This window comes from Budorcas taxicolor, chromosome 11, assembly GCF_023091745.1.
Source record: "Budorcas taxicolor isolate Tak-1 chromosome 11, Takin1.1, whole genome shotgun sequence".
NCBI lineage: Eukaryota > Metazoa > Chordata > Mammalia > Artiodactyla > Bovidae > Budorcas > Budorcas taxicolor.
This window is the reverse complement of record NC_068920.1, coordinates 104,315,808-104,334,834: the sequence shown is the minus strand read 5'-3', so window position 1 is coordinate 104,334,834 and position 19,027 is coordinate 104,315,808. Positions and strand designations below refer to the sequence as shown.

The 19,027-nt window shown below is 47.9% G+C and overlaps 1 protein-coding gene across 1 annotated transcript; it reads left to right on the top strand.

The window, feature by feature from the left end:
- Positions 1–4,897: 4,897 nt before the first annotated feature.
- On the top strand, positions 4,898–18,822 carry LOC128056247 (sulfotransferase 1C1). Its single transcript, XM_052648960.1, has 7 exons — positions 4,898–5,147; positions 7,937–8,065; positions 9,575–9,672; positions 15,358–15,484; positions 16,839–16,933; positions 18,293–18,473; positions 18,710–18,822. Exons 1-7 carry the CDS (start codon positions 4,898–4,900, stop codon positions 18,820–18,822), a joined length of 993 nt encoding a protein of 330 aa, XP_052504920.1.
- Positions 18,823–19,027: the final 205 nt, after the last annotated feature.

Genomic DNA, 19,027 nt, shown 5'->3' with positions numbered 1-19,027 from the left:
TCTAATAGACCTGATTCTGTATATTCAAAGTGAGCATCTTGGGACTTACCTGCCCTCACCTCATCGTGGAAGAACAAAGTAGTGGCTATGAGGTTTTGAACCTTGACCAGCTGGATTCAAAGCCCTGAGTTATTCTGGGCTCTGGTGGGTTACTCTCCAGGATTCTTATTTCTTCCCTGTAAAACAGGTAATGATGGCAGCTATCTGGCAGGACTGAGAGGAGGATTTTTAAATCATAGTGATACAAGTAAAGCACTTAAAAATAAATAAAACAAACAGATTTTAGCAAATGTGCAAGGGCACAGGCAGTCTGACTGCAAGGACAATTTTTAGATATTTATTTATTTATTTGGGTGTGCCAGGTCTTAATTGTGGAATGCGGGATCTTGTCCCCTGACCAGGGATTGAACCGGGGACCCCCTGCTTTGGGTGTGCAGAGTCTTAGCCACTGGACCACCAGGGAAGTTCCTGCAAGAACATTTTATACAGCAGTTTTGTGTAAGCACCCAGGTAGTTCAATTAAACTAGCAAAAGGAAACAAAAAGGCTTGGTTAACAATAGTAAGTAGATGGAATCCTAAGCAAACAAAATAAATCCCATTGCTTTCTTAACCTTTTGACTTTTATCCCATCAGAATTCTATGTACACTCTAGACCAGGGATGGCCACCAGGCTCTTTTAGCAAACACTTTTCAGTGAGGGGTGATGATCTGGAAAAAGGTTGAAAGAACTCCTAGGACTCATCTGGGAGCATTGGGAAGATGTCCGGGCAGTTACTGAGGTCACTCCAGGAATAGGAGAAGCTACTGCAGCTGCCACAGAGCCACGATTCTTTGTCCTTGTAATTCAAAATGGCTTGCCAGGACCAGGAAATAGGCAGCCATGGGCTGAAACAGAGGAACCATGGGCCAGGCTGTGGTCTGGGAAGACGGACCAGAGGGGATGATCAGGGTGCCCATTGGCCACTTCCCTCATCTCCCTCCCTCTGCCTGAACCCTGAGCGAAGCCGCATCCCCGCCCACCTTAAGCAGGTCCTATTTCAAGGGAACCAAGGGGCAGGACCAGAGAGGAGCTGCTCCCCAGCCTCCACCACAGGCATAGGTCCGGGCTTCAGGACGCAAGTGGAAGAAGAGCCTGCAAGAAGCAGTCCTCGGGGCCAGCACACAGGAGCAAAGATCAAGGTTGGTGAGCCACCTGCCTGGTGTCCTTCCCCGTCAGCTCAGCCCCCGTGGAGGGGGACGAGCAAGTGGCCAGGAGAGGGATGGGCTGGCCGCTTGCGCCTGCTCATACAGAAATACATTTTTCTCAAAGATAGGAGGCAGAAAATTACTTTCCACCCCTCATCCCAGACTTTCCTGAAGCCTCTGTCCCTGGATCCCAGGCGGCCTTCCTAGGGGTTCACCTGGGATCCCCTGAGCAAATTCCAGGTCTATCCCTTCCTGCAAGGGGCCAGGCTGCCACCTCCACCCATCAAAGCAAGTCCCCAGTGAACACGGAGGTGTTTCCAGTGTGGACCCAGATCCCCCAGGAAGTTGGGCCAGGCTCTTTGCCCAGGGTCTTACCCCAAACTCAGGCCCCTGCTGTTCACTGGAAGTGTTTTGAAAAGAACAAACAGACAAACGGACAGCAGATCCAGGGCCCAGGCGGGCAGTCCACAGAGCCGGGTGACCAGAGGCCTTCTCGGCTTTGCTTGTGGCTGCAGGAAGGGGCCCCACACCCCAGGCCAAGAAAGGGCTGGGCAGTTGCAAACACAGAAGGTCGGGAGAGCCCTTTATGGGGCGATGGGGAGGATGGCCAGCAGGAGGGTATCCCAGGATCCCCAAGCCTCAGCCCAAGGGGACGGATTGACCAAGGCCTCAGGAGAGAAGGAGGCTGAGGCAGTGGTTTAACAGCCGTAACCAAGTCAGACTCCCATCGTGTGAGTCCTCAGACCAGCATGGGAGGCCCCAGGTGAACGGGATGGGGCTCCTCACATAGAAGCTCAAACTAGTTTGTTTCTGGATTTCTAGATTTCCAGAGCAAGGTTTGCTCAAGTTCCGCTATTTCTGTATGCCACTGAAATTGCTTTTTACTAAACTGAATATGGGAGAAGGCGATGGCAACCCACTCCAGTACTCTTGCCTGGAAAATCCCATGGGTGGAGGAGCCTGCCTGGTAGGCTGCCTGGTAGGACTGAGCAAGTTCGCTTTCACACATTGGAGAAGGAAATGGCAACCCATTCCAGTATTCTTGCCTGGAGAATCCCAGGGACGGGGGAGCCTAGTGGGCTGCCGTCTATGGGGTCGCACAGAGTCGGACACGACTGAAGCGACTTAGCAGCAGCAGCAGCAGCAAACTGAATATGTGTAGATTATCTTTTAATTTAAGAAAGAATGTGGTTTTTAGGTTAATATTTTTCTCTTTTGACTAGAAGAAGTTTACAAAGTTTAAAACATATCCAGGGAGGTCCTTTCTGCCAATTTACAGGATAAAGAAGTTTTACTTTAAGCCAAAAATGATAGCTTAAGGAACTTCCAGTTCTACTGACAAAACCAGATTACTTGAAAACCTTCCCAATAGAAACAGCAGAAAGTTCTAGATGCAGATAACAAGCAGCCCTTTAAATGTGCAGCCACGCGTGGTGTGGGGACAGGATGACCCCTCATGTGCTCAGTGACAGCTCTTGGTCCAGGTGTCACCTGCACATCACTCCATCACGAAGGCACATTGTCCATCTGAAACCTCTGGGCTGAGACTCTGAGTCTGTGAATAGCCTGTTTCTGCCCCTAGTTTATCCAGTGGTGGTCAGCATCCACGGGTGGGGTTTTTTCTATCACTCCTCCCCCGTTTGTTAGCAGGCATTCTACATAGAGGTCAGCTGAGAGTCTTCAAAAGCAGTCACTGAGCCGGGAAGGACCCACTATCAGAATGAGCAAAGAGCTCCCATGAGTAAAGGGCTGTCGGTCACGAGCGAAGGACGAGAAACTACAGGGCACCTGGGGAAAGAGCAAATGGAGCAGAGCCGGCTGAGTGCCACCTGCAAAGTTCTGAAGTCAGAAGCACCAGCAACATGTAATAGATCCACTAAGCTGTGTAAGAATGAAGTCATAACCTGTGGGAAATAAACAGACAAAATATCTATGAGTAAAAAATAATGACAATAATTGAAACTGAGAATAAGTTAGCAGATTCATACAATTCATACCATAGAGGCAGGCTGAAAAGAATGACATTGACTGTAGCCAGAGAAAGAGCGAGGAAAGGCTAGGAGATCTGAGGACAGAAACTGAAGGTCAGACACAGAGCTGGCTGGAGTTCCAAGGAAAGAACAGAGAGAAGCGGAAGAAAGGCTGAGAGTGTTCCAAATCTATGACACCCGTGATCCTGAAACCAAAAGTGCAAGCTCCAAGAAAGGTAAATAAAAACTTACACCAGCCTAGATATCATCCTATAAATCCATAAACAACAAAGAGAGAACACTGTTTTTAAAACTAGAGAAGAAAGACATTCTACTTAAAAAAAGAACTGAAAGCAAAATTCTCAATAACAGAAAGAGGCCAGAAAACAATGGGATAATTAGGCTGACAATAAAAGGAGAGCAAAATGTATACCTGGCAACATATCTAAGAGCCATGTGGGTCCATCAATAGGGGAACAATATACCCATACATACTGACTCCCCACGTGGCTCAGTGGTAAAGAACCTGCCTGCCAGTCCAAGAGATGTGGGTTCAATCCCAGGGTCAGGAAGATCCCCTGAAGAAGGGAATGGCAACCTATTCCAGTATTCTTGCCTGGAAAATCCCACAGACAGAGGAGACTGGCAGGCTACAGACTATGGGGTCACAAAGAGTCGGACACGACTGAGTGACCAACACTTCTCAGACTGGCTTGTTTTGCTTGGCATATTCATCGAAGCTTCCTCCATGTCCTTTCATGGCTTGACAGCTCATTTCTTTTTGGTGCTGAGTAACAGTCCCTTGTGTGAATGCACCATGGCTTTTTATCCATTCCCTATAAGGGCTTGGATTCCAGGTTTGAGCACTTGTGAATAAAGTGCCATGGATGTCTGTGTTCACGTTCTGTATGGACACAAGCTTTCAACACATGCTCATGTGTCTTCTGTATCTTTGGTGGGGTGTGGCTTAGATCTTTTGCTCACTGTTTGATCGTGTTGTTTGTTTTCTTTCTGTTGTGTTTTAGGAGTTCCCTGCATAGTTCGGATAACAGAACTTTATCAGATATGCCTGCTGCAAATATTCTTCCTCAGCCTGTGGCTTGTCTTTTGTTCTCTAACAATCATTATATTTTAAGACAGAATATTCGATACTGGCTATGCCTTTAGTCCACCAAATCCACCTGGGTGTAAATGGAAAAAATGAGCAAGATAAAAATAAAAATATTGGCAGAAAAACAAAACAACAAAATATGCTAATGGATACTGTCATTCAAAAAATAGCTTCTATTTGTAAATAGACTGAATAAATTAGAAATCCATTTGAACTCAGAAAATTGACATTATTCTTTAGCAAGTCAGATTTTTCCATGGTAGACATCCCAAGGTTATGGGGCACAGAGTAACAGAAAGAAAGCAGGTATGGAAACAGAATCACACAATACTGTTTGATCGTCTGTTGCCTACAACCATCTTTTGAAAATTATTTTTTTTAATTTTCTAATTTCTTCCTAATGAAGAAGATTGTTTGTTTTATATTTGGGGGAAGATGTGAAGAATCAGCTTTAAATAAAACATTCTGTTCTTTCCAATTTATATGTTTTAAATAATGAAGTTATTTAAAATGCTCAAGGTCCCACAGTTTTTACTTCTCTCACTTCTTAGGTTAACATTAAACATAATAATGAATTTCCAACACATCTCTCCTAAGTTTCTCAGAGAATCTTAAATTTAAAAAAAAAGAATGACTATTCAAAGCTTTAGAAATGACATAACCACCCCCTTTCTTTTATTTACCAGTGAAACAGTCTCACCGACAAAGATGTCTTTGGAGGAGATGAAAGATCTCCACCTGGAGGAGAAATACCTGCAACCGGAAACCAAGGAAGTGAATGGAATCCTCATGACCAAGATGATAAGTGATAACTGGGACAAAATCTGGAATTTTCAAGCCAAGCCTGATGACCTTCTCATTGCAACTTATGCAAAAGCAGGTAGGTTGAAGAAAGTTGAGGTGGGGGGCTTCAGCAGAGCCAGGATGCCTGGGGATTCCTCAGATTTTAAAATTGCAGGTTTTCACCAGGGCCAGACCCTGGCTTCCCAGGTGGCACTAGTGGTAAAGAACCCACCTGCCAATGCAGGAGACAAAGGAGATGTGGGTCCAATCCCTGGGTGAGGAAGATCCCCTGGAGGAGGGCAGGGCAACCCACCCCAGTATTCTTGCCTGGAGAATCCCATGGACAGAAGAGCCTGGGGGGCTACAATCCAAGGGTTGCAGAGTTGGCCACAACTAAAGTGACTTAGCACACAGTTCCTGGAAAAATGAAAACCGCTCTTACTGATGCACTCCAAACCCCCAGAGTCCACGAGCCTCCTTTTTATTATTTTGGTCCCTGATGGAGCAAGAGAAGGCCAGCCTTCCACAGAATCACATGAAAGTGCAGAGTCTTAGGAACAGCAGGAAGCTCCTAGGGGAAGCCTGTGCTCCTCTCCAGGCTCTCCTGCACATGGAGATAGAGCTGGAACTGAGCGTTTTGCCCCAGTGGGAAAAGTGCAAGTGGTGTTAGTCCAAACCTGCATGAATACAGAGGGAAGGAATGGGGGTGGAGGTGGGTGGGGTGACACTTACAGAATCCTACAAAAGGGAGAGAAGCTTGTGGGAAGAACCAGAAGGGAAGAAGCAGAGAGGCCAGGCTCTGCAGCTGGAGGAGCAGAGACCTCAGAACCCAGAGGGCTGGATGGAGGGTGAGATGGAAGCTCCTCAGTTATGTATGTATCGTTCAAGCAGTAGGGCCAAGGAAGGCAGAGAATTTTTCAGCTGTAACCAGCCTGGGAATATCTCTCGGTGGCCAGTAGATGCTGCAAGAGGAGTCTGAGATGCTCAGAACCAGGAAGATCACACGGGGTGCCCCTGCCCCACAGTTCCTAACTGGCCATGTCATGTCACCGTGCGTGTCTCTCCTCCATAGCTCAGGATGCCTTCCCTAGCCTCACACTGCTCCTATCACACAGCATTGCCAGCCAGGGCTGCTCAGAAAACTAGATGGCAGGGGGAGGGGCGGGCAGGGGACCAAGAGGGGGGAGTTGCTCCTGCTTACTCCTGTTGGAAGCTCTCAGTTTCTCAAAAATCATCTTTGTCTGGCTTGCACGTCTCTTGCTCAGATCTGAATTCAAATTGGCACTGCACCTCAGAGCAGAAATTTGCTCTCCCTTCACCCTGGAAATTATGCAGTCAACCCCCCCAGACTCTCCCAGAACTCTGTGTAGCTGTGTTCTCCCACCTCCCCCACGACCTCTCAATCCTCCCTACACCCACACCCCATCCCCCATCCCCGTGACTCCTGCTTAAGCTTTCTAGCACGTGAATATGCCCACCTTAACCCTAGCTCCGAGGGTCCCTCCCTCAGATGCTCTGTCTTATTAACACAAGTGGATGCTCTCCACCCCCTCTGACTGTTCCTCTCCAAAAGACCAGCTCAGCTGAGCCCACCTACCCATCCACAGTGGGCTCCCCTCCTCCTCTGAGCTCCCAAGGCCCTTTGTACGGTCTTCATGGCTCTTACTGAAGACCTCTCAGTTATCCGTGTATTGTCTTATGCATCAGTGAGCGCCAGGCTAGGCTGAGTCAGGGGCAATAAATGCCTTTGGTGTGAAAAGGAAAATGGACATGTGGTGGGTAGGGCACATGGGCTAGCTCTTTGCCCACCCACACGTCTCCATCCTTAGGATTCAGTTTGGCTATATGTATCAGGAAACTCAAAAGTAAAAGCACCCTGGAGGTTAAAAGTCCAGAGCTAAAATGGTGGCTCTGCTGATCCTTAGAAACCCTGGGTCTTTGAACTTTCTGCTCCACCATCTATAGGCTTAGCTTTTGATTTCATAGTCCAGTATGACTGCTAGAGCTCCAGCCATCACGTGCATGTTCCAAACAGCAACAAGAGGCAGGAAGAAGGGAATGAGGTCATGTTCCTGCCCTTTAAAGACAGCTTCCCAAAATGTAATGGCATGGCCACCTTTAGCACTCAGAAAGTTTGAGAAAATAATCTTTTTATATAGCCTTTGGCTATGTGCTTGCATGCGTGCTAAGTGGTTTCAGTCATGTCCAACTCTTTGTGACCCCATGGACTATAGCCTGTCAGCTCCTCTGTCCATGGGATTCTCCAGGCAAGAATACTGGAGTGGGTTGCCATGCCCTCCTCTAGGGGACCTTCTCAACTCAGGGATCAAACCCATGTCTCTTGAGTCTCCTGCATTGGAAGGCAGGTTCTTTACGACTAGGACTATCTGGGCAGTCCAGCCTTTAGCTATATGCCCTGCTAAAAATTAAGGATCTATTAACTTGAGAAAGATGGGGAGAATGGATATTAACTAGGCAAGAAGCAGTCTTCAGTATATCGTTATCTCTTCCAACAAGACTGGAAGCTTGTTGGAGCATGGACAGTATCTGCCTCAACTTTGTATATCCTGACATTCCTTTGAGTCAATATTCTTTCTCTCAGGCTACACTTATTAGGTTCAAAACCCTATGCCAGGTATGAGGTCTGAGGGACAGAGGGACAAAAGGCCAGCCCCTACTCAGTGGAGCTCTCAGTCTCACGAGAAGGCAGGTACTGGGGAGACTTTGGCAGTGAGGACAGGGGCTCAGAGCAGAGGCCCATCCACCCTGGGGGTCATGCAGGTGCTCAATGTAAGCAGAGGTAGGTTTTACTGAATATGGGAATAATTGACATAGAATGGAGTTGCCCAGAGAGCAGGGAGAGCTGAGGTTCAGTAACACTTCCAGGCACCACCTGGACCCAGGAGATCGTGGACATGATCCAGAACGATGGGGATCTGCAGAAGTGCCAGCGGGCCAACACCTTTGATCGGCACCCTTTCATTGAGTGGGCACTCCCCCCGCCCCTCAACTCAGGTATGTGCCGCCTGGGCCTGTGGGGCTGTGGCCTCTGCTGGGAAGGAGTCTGAGGATGGTTCAGGTCAACATACCTCCGTCAGCTGTGAGAAAAGACCCCTCAGTCCCTCTGCTGAAATACGGGACTGGGCAACTTCAGATAGCACATCTCCTGCGATTTCTCGGGGACTCAGGAGTAGGCAGGAATGTTCCACGCAGCAGAGGTAGGGTTGAGGACAGCTGGCCTCCAGTGACCAGGAACCTCACCCCTGGGTCAGGTCTGCCCACTCCAGGAGGACTGGCTTCTGCTGTGTTTCATCTCCAACCTGTCTGCCAGGGATCCAAGTTAAATTATACATAGTCCTTCTGCTATTAATATCAACAAATGATGCACTTCACATCAAAGATACTAAGAAATATAGGAGAGCGCACCCTTGAAGAGCTGGCAACCAATTAGGAATGAAGGGTGTGTTTTTTTAGATTTTTTTTCTAATTGGAGCATAATTGCTTTACAATATTGTGTTGGTTTCTGTCATACATCAGCCTGAATCAGCTATATGTATATGTATGTCCCCTCCTTCTTGAACCTCTCTCCCAGCCCTATATCCCACCCCTCTAGGTCATCATGGAGCCTGGTGCTGAGTTCCCTGTGCTATACAGCAGCTTCCCACTAGCTAGCTATTTCACACATGGTCGTGTATACATGTCAATGCTCTCTCACTTAGTCCCATCCTCTCCTTCCCTCACTGTGTCCATAAGTCTGCAAGGGAGTGTTTTTATAGAGTAAATAGCAGCAAAGAGTAGCTTTGCAGTAGGACCCAACCTGCTGGTGAAAAGACAGACTTTGGATTCAAACAGTTCTGGTTTGGATTCTTATCTGGACAACCTTGAGCACATTATTAAACCTCTCAAACTCTAATCATCCCTCATTTCTAACAATACTGCCTGTTGAAAACCCATGACTGATTGAGCCAGTTATTCCAGCACCATCAGGCAAAAAAAAATTATCTTTTCTCCCATAGAATTGCCATGGCCCCTTCACAACACTTGAATTTTGCCTTCTACATACAGGCTTCCCTGGTGGCTCACGTGGTAAAGTATCTACCTGCAATGCAGGAGACCCAGTGTAGATCTCTGGGTTGGGAAGATCTGCTGGAGAAGGGAATGACAACCGACTCCAGTATTCTTGCCTGGAGAATTCCATGGACAGAGGAGCCTGGCAGGGGTCGCCAAAGAATGAGACGACTGAATGACTAACACACACACGCATATGGGTGCATTCTGAATTTTCTGTTCTGCTCTGTTCCATTACGTGTCCCTCTTCATGCCAATACCACACTGTTTGAAGACTGTAGCTGTATATGAAAACATATAACTTGGTGACACGGGGTGGGCCACCAACCTAGGATGTAATTTGCAATGTGGAATTGGGTGAGGGGTACTGAGCACGCGGTGAGTGTGACTCCAGATGCTGGCAAAACAATGGAGATGCAAATGAGAAGTGTTAGTTGAGCAGCGGCCTTGTTGCAGGTCTGGATCTCGCCAACAAGATGCCTTCTCCAAGGACTCTGAAGACTCACCTGCCTGTTCAGATGCTCCCCCCTTCCTTCTGGAAAGAGAACGCAAAGGTAAGGACAGCTAAGCTTGATCCAAATACTCACAGACTGTCTCCATCTAAGAGGAAACAACCATGGACCTCAAAAGATAAGTGCCTGGTGCAGGTTCCAGCTGGGCAGTGAGCTGAGACCCCTCCCCGTACCCACCACTCCAGCCTGGATCCATCTTTCTCTCAGAATATTCCTTCTGGGTACCAGTAGACTAGACTCCAGGCAGTGCCATCCTCATCAACCATCAGCTGAGCCACGTTCACAGACAGTGAGCAACGAGGCAGGGCCCCTGCTTCCTGGGGAGGCAGTCATATCAGTGTGAATCCTCCAGGAGCCAAGCCAGGGCTGAGTAAGATGTGAAGGGGGTTTATTTAGGGAAAACCCATGAGGGAGGAGGGAGACCCCAGAGTGGGTCTCCAGAGGGGGTCCTAGGGGTCCCAGGGCCACGTGTGGTGTCTGGAAATCATCTCTGTCATGGATAAGCTCCCAGCAACAGCCATGCCTCTGTCCTCTATTTTTAAATTTTTGTTTTAGCAAACTGAGATCCTATAAATGCAGTGTACACTGAATGTACTAGTGTTTTGTTTTGTTTTTGATGTCAGCTTCATCAGTGAGTCTGGAAGTCAATGAAATACAGAATATACCACAAATATCAGCTTAGAGATTTGCAAAGAAAACTGTATCAAACATTTGCAGTCAAATGCTTGTCTCGGCTGGACTGTCCATCTCTCTGTGGGTAGGCTGCTTTGCAGACCCAACCACAGACCCTTCCATGCTCTGGGCTGAGCCCTTTCAAGGGGAGCTACACTGTCAAGGCTGTTTAGCCAAGACACTCTCTACTTAGTGCAAAGCTCAGAGATGCAATGTGAGTGCCTGCTTTTGAGTTTCTCTACTCTGGTTTCCGTGGCACGCCATCACCTCATCTCATCCATCTCCCATCAGAGGTGCCATTGGTTTCCATATATCAAATGGTATCACCTTATTTGCTGCCCTGAGATTACACCCAGATTACCATGACTTTGAAAACACCTTGATTTATTCCTACAGACAGTTAATGTAATTTTGGTGCTCTAGAACTAATCTTATTTCCAAATCATGTTTTTAGACTCAAAGTCAGAAGACACGCTAACATGTATTTTGTCATCAGATTAACAGCTTTTTTTGGAAACCAGGCCTTCTAAAATGTCACAATCTCCATGACAGCACATTCTTTTATCTGCTGAGAGCTGTGGATTGTTTGAGTAGGAGAAGGTGTGGGCGAGCTTAGTCCCAGCTTTTCCTGTTACAATGGGGCAGTGAGCTAAATGGAGTTCCCCAAAGACACCTGCATCCCAGCCCCTCCCAAGCCCTGCAAATGCACCTCACCTGTAGAGTGTGCTTGGCAGGTGTGATTAAGTCGAGCATCTTGAGACCGAAGATCTTCTGGTTACCTGGACAGCCCTGAGCATCGTCACAAGGATCCTGATGGTAAGGAGGCAAGAAGGTGGAAGGACAACATGAAGGATGTGACACCTGATGCAGAAATGGGGGCGATTCCAGGGAAGAGTTCATGCCAAGGCGCACAGATGGCCTCAGGTTCCAAGAACTGCAGGGAACTTTGTCCCCTGCCCTGAAGCCAGCCCCACGGCCAGCTGGAATCCAGTCCAGTGACCCCAAGCTCCAGACTGTAAGAGAGCCAACCTCTTGCTGTTTTAAGGCTCCCCACCTGTGGCAATTTGTCACAGCAGCAGCCAGAGACTCGCACAGATGGATCGTGGACTCAGAACATGTGAGCATGTGGCCTTCGCTCCCACTCGGACATCTGACCAGACTGGAGGCATTTCAGAAGGTCCCCATCCAGCTGGAGGTTCCTCAATTCTGATTACTCAGCTTCAATTTGCTTTAAAAAAAAAAAAAAGTGATAACCAACATAAGCATTGAGCAACGTGTTTACTTGATCCTAAGACCCTGATGCTGAGCATCCCTTTGGGTTTTCTGAGAACATTCATGGACACTGGAGGGCTGTCCAGTGGGAGGAAAGAGGCAAAGGGCAGGGTTCCTGCAGTGCTGGGCTCACAGGAGGAGCCGAGGCTGCAGGACCTGTGCTAATTTGATCAGATGGAAACACCTCCCCCCATCCCCTACCCGGGGGGACTGGTCTGCTGAGTACGCACAACACAGGGAACACGCTTGAGAAACCATCCATGGGCTCCTCCCCCAGAGCCCCCTGCCTACTTTATGTCTCTACTTCTACATCTGACAGTTGATCCCACATGCAAAGGAATAAAATGGGACCACTCTCTCACACCAGACAAAAATTAACTCAAGATGGATCAAAGATCTGAATGGAAGACCTGGAACCACAAGACCCCTAGTAAAGAATACAGGTCTTTGATATCAGTCTCAACAATGATTTTCTTGTATTTAACATAAAAAGCAAAAATAAACAAGTGAGACTACATCAAACTAAAAAGTTTCTTCACAGCGAAGGAAACCACCAACATAAGAAAAACACATTGTACAGGAGACAGAGATCAAGACCATCCCCATGGAAAAGAAATGCAAAAAAGCAAAATGGCTGTCTGAGGAGGTCTTACAAATAGCTGTGAAAAGAAGAGAAGTGAAAAGCAAAGGAGAAAAGGAAAGATATACCCATCTGAATGCAGAGTTCCAAAGAATAGCGAGGAGAGATAAGAAAGCCTTCCTCAGTGATCAATGCAAACAAATAGAGGAAAACAATAGAACGGGAAAGACTAGAGATCTCCTCAAGAAAATTAGAGACACCAACATTTCATGCAAAGATGGGCTCGATAAAGGACAGAAATGGTATGGACCTCACAGAAGCAGAAGATATTAAGAAGAGGTGGCAAGAATACACGGAAGAATTGTACAAAAAAGAGCTTCACAACCCAGATAATCACAATAGTGTGATCACTCACCTAGAGCCAGACATCCTGGAATGTGAAGTCAAGTGGGCCATAGAAAGCATCACCACGAACAAAGCTAGTGGAGGTGATGGAATTCCAGTGGAGCTATTTCAAATCCTGAAAGATGATCCTGTGAAAGTGCTGCACTCAATATGCCAGCAAATTTGGAAAACTCAGCAGTGGCCACAGGACAGGAAAAGGTCAGTTTTCATTCCAATCCCAAAGAAAAGCAATGCCAAAGAATGCTCAAACTACCGCACAATTGCACTCATCTCACACACTAGTAAAGTAATGCTCAAAATTCTCCAAGCCAGGCTTCAGCAGTACATGAGCTGTGAACTTCCAGATGTTCAAGCTGGTTTTAGAAAAGGCAGAGGAACCAGAGATCAAATTGCCAACATCTCCTGGCTCATGGAAAAAGCAAGAGAGTTCCAGAAAAACATCTATTTCTGCTTTATTGACTGCCAAAGCCTTTGACTGTATGGATCACAATAAACTGTGGAAAATTCTGAGAGAGATGGGAATACCAGACCACCTGACCTGGCTCTTGAGAAACCTATATGCAGGTCAGGAAGCAACAGTTAGAACTGGACATGGAACAACAGACTGGTTCCAAATAGGAAAAGGAGTATGTCAAGTCTGTATATTGTCACCCTGCTTATTTAAATTATGTGCGTAGTATATCATGAGAAATGCTGGGCTGGAAGAAGCACAAGCTGGAATCAAGATTGCCGGGAGAAATATCAATAACCTCAGATATGCAGATGACACCACCCCTATGGCAGAAAGTGAAGAGGAACTAAAAAGCCTCTTGATGAAAGTGAGAGAGGAGAGTGAAAAAGTTGGCTTAAAGCTCAACATTCAGAAAACGAAGATCATGGCATCTGGTCCCATCACTTCATGGGAAATAGATAGGGAAACAGTGGAAACAGTGTCAGACTTTAATTTTTGGGCTTCAAAATCACTGCAGATGGTGACTGCAGCCATGAAATAAAAAGACACTTACTCCTTGGAAGAAAAGTTATGACCAACCTAGATAGCATATTCAAAAGCAGACACATTACTTTGCCAACAAAGGTCCATCTAGTCAAGGCTATGGTTTTTCCAGTGGTCATGTATGGATGTGAGAGTTGGACTGTGAAGAAAGATGAGCGCCAAAGAATTGATGCCTTTGAACTGTGGTGTTGGAGAATTCTTGAGAGTCCCTTGGACTGCAAGGAGATCCAACCAGTCTATCCTAAAGGAAATCAGTCCTGAGTGTTCATTGGAAGGACTGTTGCTGAAGCTGAAACTCCAATACTTTGGCCACCTCATGCGAAGAGTTGACTCATTGCAAAAGACCCTGACACTGAGAGGGATTAGGGGCAGGAGGAGAAGGGGACGACAGAGGATGAGATGGCTGGATGGCATCACCGACTCAATGGATGTGAGTCTGAGTGAACTCCGGGAGTGGGTGATGGGCAGGGAGGCCTGGCGTGCTGCGATTCATGGTCGCAAAGAGTCGGATGTGACTGAGCGACTGAACTGAACTGAACTGAATGGGAGGAAATACTTGCAAATCCTACATCTGATAAAGGGGTAATATACAAAGTATATAGAGAAGTCACTCAACACAGAAGGAAAAAAGAAAAAAAAAAACAAGCAATTTGTGGCTCTATCAAAATTGTAAACATACCTTCCTCTGTCCTGCGATTCACAGAGCAGACTTGGTCACAAAATTTTCCAAAACACCTTTACGAAAAAAAAAAAAGGCCTTTACAGCACAGGGCAGCCTGAGTGGGGGGTGGGAGGAAGGGGAGTGGGACAAGCCCAGAATCGGCTCTGCCTCTCCCAGGAGGGGTCAGGTCACCAGCAGCTCCAGCGGCAGAGGTACCACTGCACTGGGGCCCCGCGATCTTATCAGGGATGATGGTCACTGTGAGGAGGCAACTCCTCGGGTGCTCAGAAGGCAGAGGCAGCCCTGCCCTACAAGTAGGGTAGACACCCTGCTCAGTGACAGCCAACGGGAGCTTCCTCTCCTCGCCTGAGTAACACCTCGGGGCCTCTCCCGCCCCAGAAATAGCAGAGGTAGGGTGACTGCAGCACCTGTCATGCTAAGCAGGACACCTGAGAGAAAGGGTGTGTTGTCCCTGACTCTGCTAAGACCACAGCTGTAATCAGAACTGTGCCAGGCAAACTGGAGACAGTCGCAGAAAACACAGGTCTAGTCAGTCAGACAGGATGGTCCAAGACAGCAATCCCCAGCCTTTCTGGAACCAGGCACCCATTTCATGGAAGACAGTTTTTCCACGGACCAGGGCAGGGAGCGGGGACAATGGTTTGGGGGCGATTCAAGCGCATTACATTTTTGTGCACCTTATTTCTAATCTAATGCTACATATCTGACAGGAGGTACCAGTCTGAAGATCTGAGGTTGGGGAAAGTGAAAGTGTTAATTGCTCAGTGTCCAGCTCTTTGCAACTATGGACTATATCCCCCAGGCTCCTCTGTCCTTGGGAGTCTCCAGGCAAGAATACAGGAGTGGGTATTCACTCCCTTCTCCAGAGGCTGTTTCTGACCCAGGGACTGAACCTGAGTCTCCCACATTTCAGGCAGATTCTTTACCATCTGAGCCACCAGGAAAGCCCCAAGAATACTGGAATGGGTAGCCATTCCCTTTTCCAAGGGATCTTCCCAACCCAGGGTCCGTCTAACAACACAGGCTAAGGTCTAAGTCCTTCAAACAACATGGGCTCTTCCTGAAAAGTAATCTTTCCCATCTTGTTTCCTCTGTGACCATCACTTTCCCGGCTGATTGCAGATCATCTACGTGGCCAGGAACGCCAAGGACTGCCTGGTATCCTATTACCATTTCTCAAGAATGAATAGGATGGTGCCAGACCCTGGCTCCTGGGAGGAGTATGTCGAGACCTTCAAAGCTGGGAAAGGTGAGCGAAAGGAAACTGAGGTCCACGCCTCTGTTTTCACTCACCCACATATCAGAGAGGCATGGCTTCTGCTGAGCGGCTGAGCTGCTCGAGGTTCTGGGAGGACACAGGTGTCGCCCAGGCAGGGTTACTGTTCAGGGTTCACTGTCCAGAGGTCACAATAAGATGCTACTTAGAACACTGTGGGTGGAGGTTCACAAACTCACAGGTGATGGTGCAGGACCCAGGGGCATGGCCGGGTGCTGAGGCAATTCCTAGGGAGACAGTCTGCCACAGGGAGTTGCAGGGAAAGAATTGCCCTGCGCAGCCCTGGTCCCGGGTGGGACCCAGAAGACAGAGGGTCCAGTGACACTAACCTCAGGGTCAACCTCGCACCGGGAGGAGGGTGCGGGTGGCTTGGGGGCCAGGGGAGGACACTGTGCACCCGCTCCCCCATTCTCCATCAAGAGGGTGAAGGGGCCCAAACATCTGGTCACTGGGATTCTTCAGAATGGATTCACAGCTTCTCTTCACAGGGATTCTTCAGAATGGATTCACAGCTTCTCTTCACAGTCAGCCTGTGTTGTTGTTCAGTTGCTCAGTCGTGTCTGACTCTTTGCAATCCTGTGGACTGCAGCACACCAGGCTTCCCTGTCCTTCACCATCCCACAGTTTGTTCAAATTCATGTCCATTCAGTTGGTGATGCCATCCAACCGTCTTATCCTCTGTCACCATCTTCTCCTCCTGCCCTAAATCTATCCCAGATTCAGGGTCTTTTCCAGTGCATCAGCTCTTCGCATCATGTGGCCAAAGTATTGGAGCTTCAGGTTCAACATCAGTCCTTCCAATGAATATTCAGAATTGATTTCCTTTAGAATTGACAGGTTTGATCCCTTTGAAATCCAATGGACTCTCAAGAGTCTTCTCCAACACCACAGTTGGAAACATCAATTCTTCAGCCCTCAGCCTTCTTTATGGTCCAACTCTCACATCTGTACATGACTAATGGAAAAACCATAGCTTTGACTATATGGGCCTTTGTTCCCTTAATCAGCATGTTGGGGAACAGTATTTATCTCAAAACGCTGGTCTGGCCCCATGCGGTGATGTAAGGGGAACACAGACCTGCCCCCTGCCCCCTGCCCTCGGGACAGTTTCTCATAAGGGAATAAATTCAAGGGCGGGAACAGAAGCCACGAAATCCAGGATACTTTTTATCAACTCCCTACATATTTAAAAAAAGAAAAATCCCTGTCTCTGCAAATAAGAATTCTAGTTGTGTTTTTCAAATATCCTCTTTTATTTGAGATGCCAGTGCTCATTTCAGAAGCTTCAGGTTAATACTGACACCCCCTCCTTTCTCCCTCCCGTCAGTGCTGTGGGGCTCCTGGTACGACCACGTGAAGGGCTGGTGGCACGCCAAGGACCAGCATCGCATCCTCTACCTCTTCTACGAGGACATGAAGGAGGTGAGGAGCATGCGGCCACCGCTGCTTCCCGCCGTGTCCTTGAGGGGATCAAACTATAGTCACACCTGCACGCGAACTGACCACACCAGGCCTCTCTCCCTGATGCCCTGTCCAACTCAGCTTTATCCTCAAATGATGCAACTACATTTTCTTTTTTTCTCTCCTGTTTTCTGTTTTCTTTCTCCAATCTTTATTTTTCCTTAATATATTTATTTTATTGAAGTATAGTTGACAATGTTTCAAGTGCACCACAAGGTGATTCAGTTATACATATACACATACATTAGTTTCAGATTATTTTCCATTATAGGTTATGACAAGATATTGACTATAGTTCCCTGTACTATACCTTTGTTGCTCATTGCATCTCTGTTTTTTAATTAGAAATCTAGCATTCTATTCATACTAAGTCAAATAAGTGGAATCAAAATGTCATACATTTTTCCTAAAAAGTCTTCCAACTTTGCTTCTGATCACAAGTTTTAGATGATTCTCCACTCGGGAAATCTCACGCACTTTTACAATCTGATTAATCCTGCCACTTAGGAACCATGTTTCTTCACCTACAAAATGCAAATCGGCTCTTTTTTGTCTGTCTCAGGATATTACCTTGAAGATTTAGAAGATGACTTGTAAAGCTCCTGGCATCCACACCCCAAACCCACTCCACACACTGAAGTTTAGTCCACACAGATGCTGGCAGGCCTGGTCCCACATGGTCCCACTCATTGAGTGTCCAGGGCATCACACGGTCACTCTCGCACACAGTGATCAGTGCCCTAGAATTACAAAACCACCCCTGGGCCCTTGCTGAGAGATTCTCTGAAATCTGGTCAGACTCCAAAGGTCCTTCCTCTACATGTCTGTGATCAGAAAGAACAGGCCACAAGGGCTTTCATTTCTGGGTCAGTGTGAGGTCCCCTGATTCAGCCTCTGACAGACCTTGTGTTTAACTTGCAGGCGCTGTGCCATCTCTGGTCCTAGAGTCACTCCCCTCTTTCTGTGCCTCTGTGTCTCTTCCTCCAGGGGACACGCTCCCTGCCCTGAAGTCTGTCCTCACCCTGCATGTGTGCATGCGGGCAGCACGTTTCCGGATGGGTGTCGCAGAGCTGTGCTCATGTTTCTCTCCCCTCCTTCTTGGTCAGCCTCCCTGGGGCCAGGAGAGCCCTCATGTCTATGTCCTTCCTTCCCAAGACCGTCCAGCGCCATCCACAGTCATTCCCCCAGGAAAGACACATTGACTGTAATTGAACTGCTCCCTTAAGTCGTCCCTCCCCAAACACAGTTTGTCTAACAGAACATCACCCCTTCATGGGAAACCCCCAACTACCTGACTTTTTGTGACTGTTCCACATACAGGATCCAAGGCGGGAAATTCGGAAGATCCTGAAGTTCCTGGAGAAAGAGGTGTCGGAGGAAGTTCTGGACAAAATCATCCATCACACGTCCTTTGAGGTCATGAAAGAGAACCCGATGGCCAACTACACCACACTGCCCACCAGCATCATGGACCACTCCATCTCCCCCTTCATGAGGCGAGGTGCACAAGGGAGGCATGGAGAGAGGGAGTGAGGGAGGCCCACACGCTCAGAGGTTGCACAGGACTCCAGCCCCTTTCCGTTTCCCAGTCATGCTTCTGGCTCCCGCACCTGTGCTGTTGGTGACACTCCCAACAGTGTCTGAGGAGCAGACCCCATAATCCGCCCTGTGCCAGCCCCTGGGTGCATCCTCACCCAATCCCCTCCCTGGACTCACTGAGGTTTCACCTCCTTGCAGGAATGCCTGGGGACTGGAAGAACTACTTCACGGTGGCTCAGAATGAGGACTTTGACAAGGACTACGAGAGGAAGATGGCTGGGAGCACCCTGACTTTCCGCACGGCCCTCTGAGTCTCTGGGCCCAGCGAGGCCTGCTCACTGACTTTAGACATGTGAGCCTCACCATCAGGATGCCGAAAACAATGACTCCCTCCCTTTCATCCTGAGCTTTGCATGCTGTAGACCCCATGTCCCAAGATACACAAAATACAATCAAACCCTGAGCAGAAAGAAATTTCAAGGTAAATTGCTCAGTGGTTCACAGAGGCCCAGCCAT

Coding starts and splice junctions, on each gene's coding strand:
- LOC128056247 (XM_052648960.1), top strand. CDS start 4,898: ATGACTATTCAAAGCTTTAGAAATGACATAACCACCCCCTTTCTTTTA. Junction 5,148..7,936: donor TGCAACTTATGCAAAAGCAG/GTAGGTTGAAGA, acceptor TAACACTTCCAG/GCACCACCTGGACCCAGGAG. Junction 15,485..16,838: donor GACCTTCAAAGCTGGGAAAG/GTGAGCGAAAGG, acceptor CCCTCCCGTCAG/TGCTGTGGGGCTCCTGGTAC.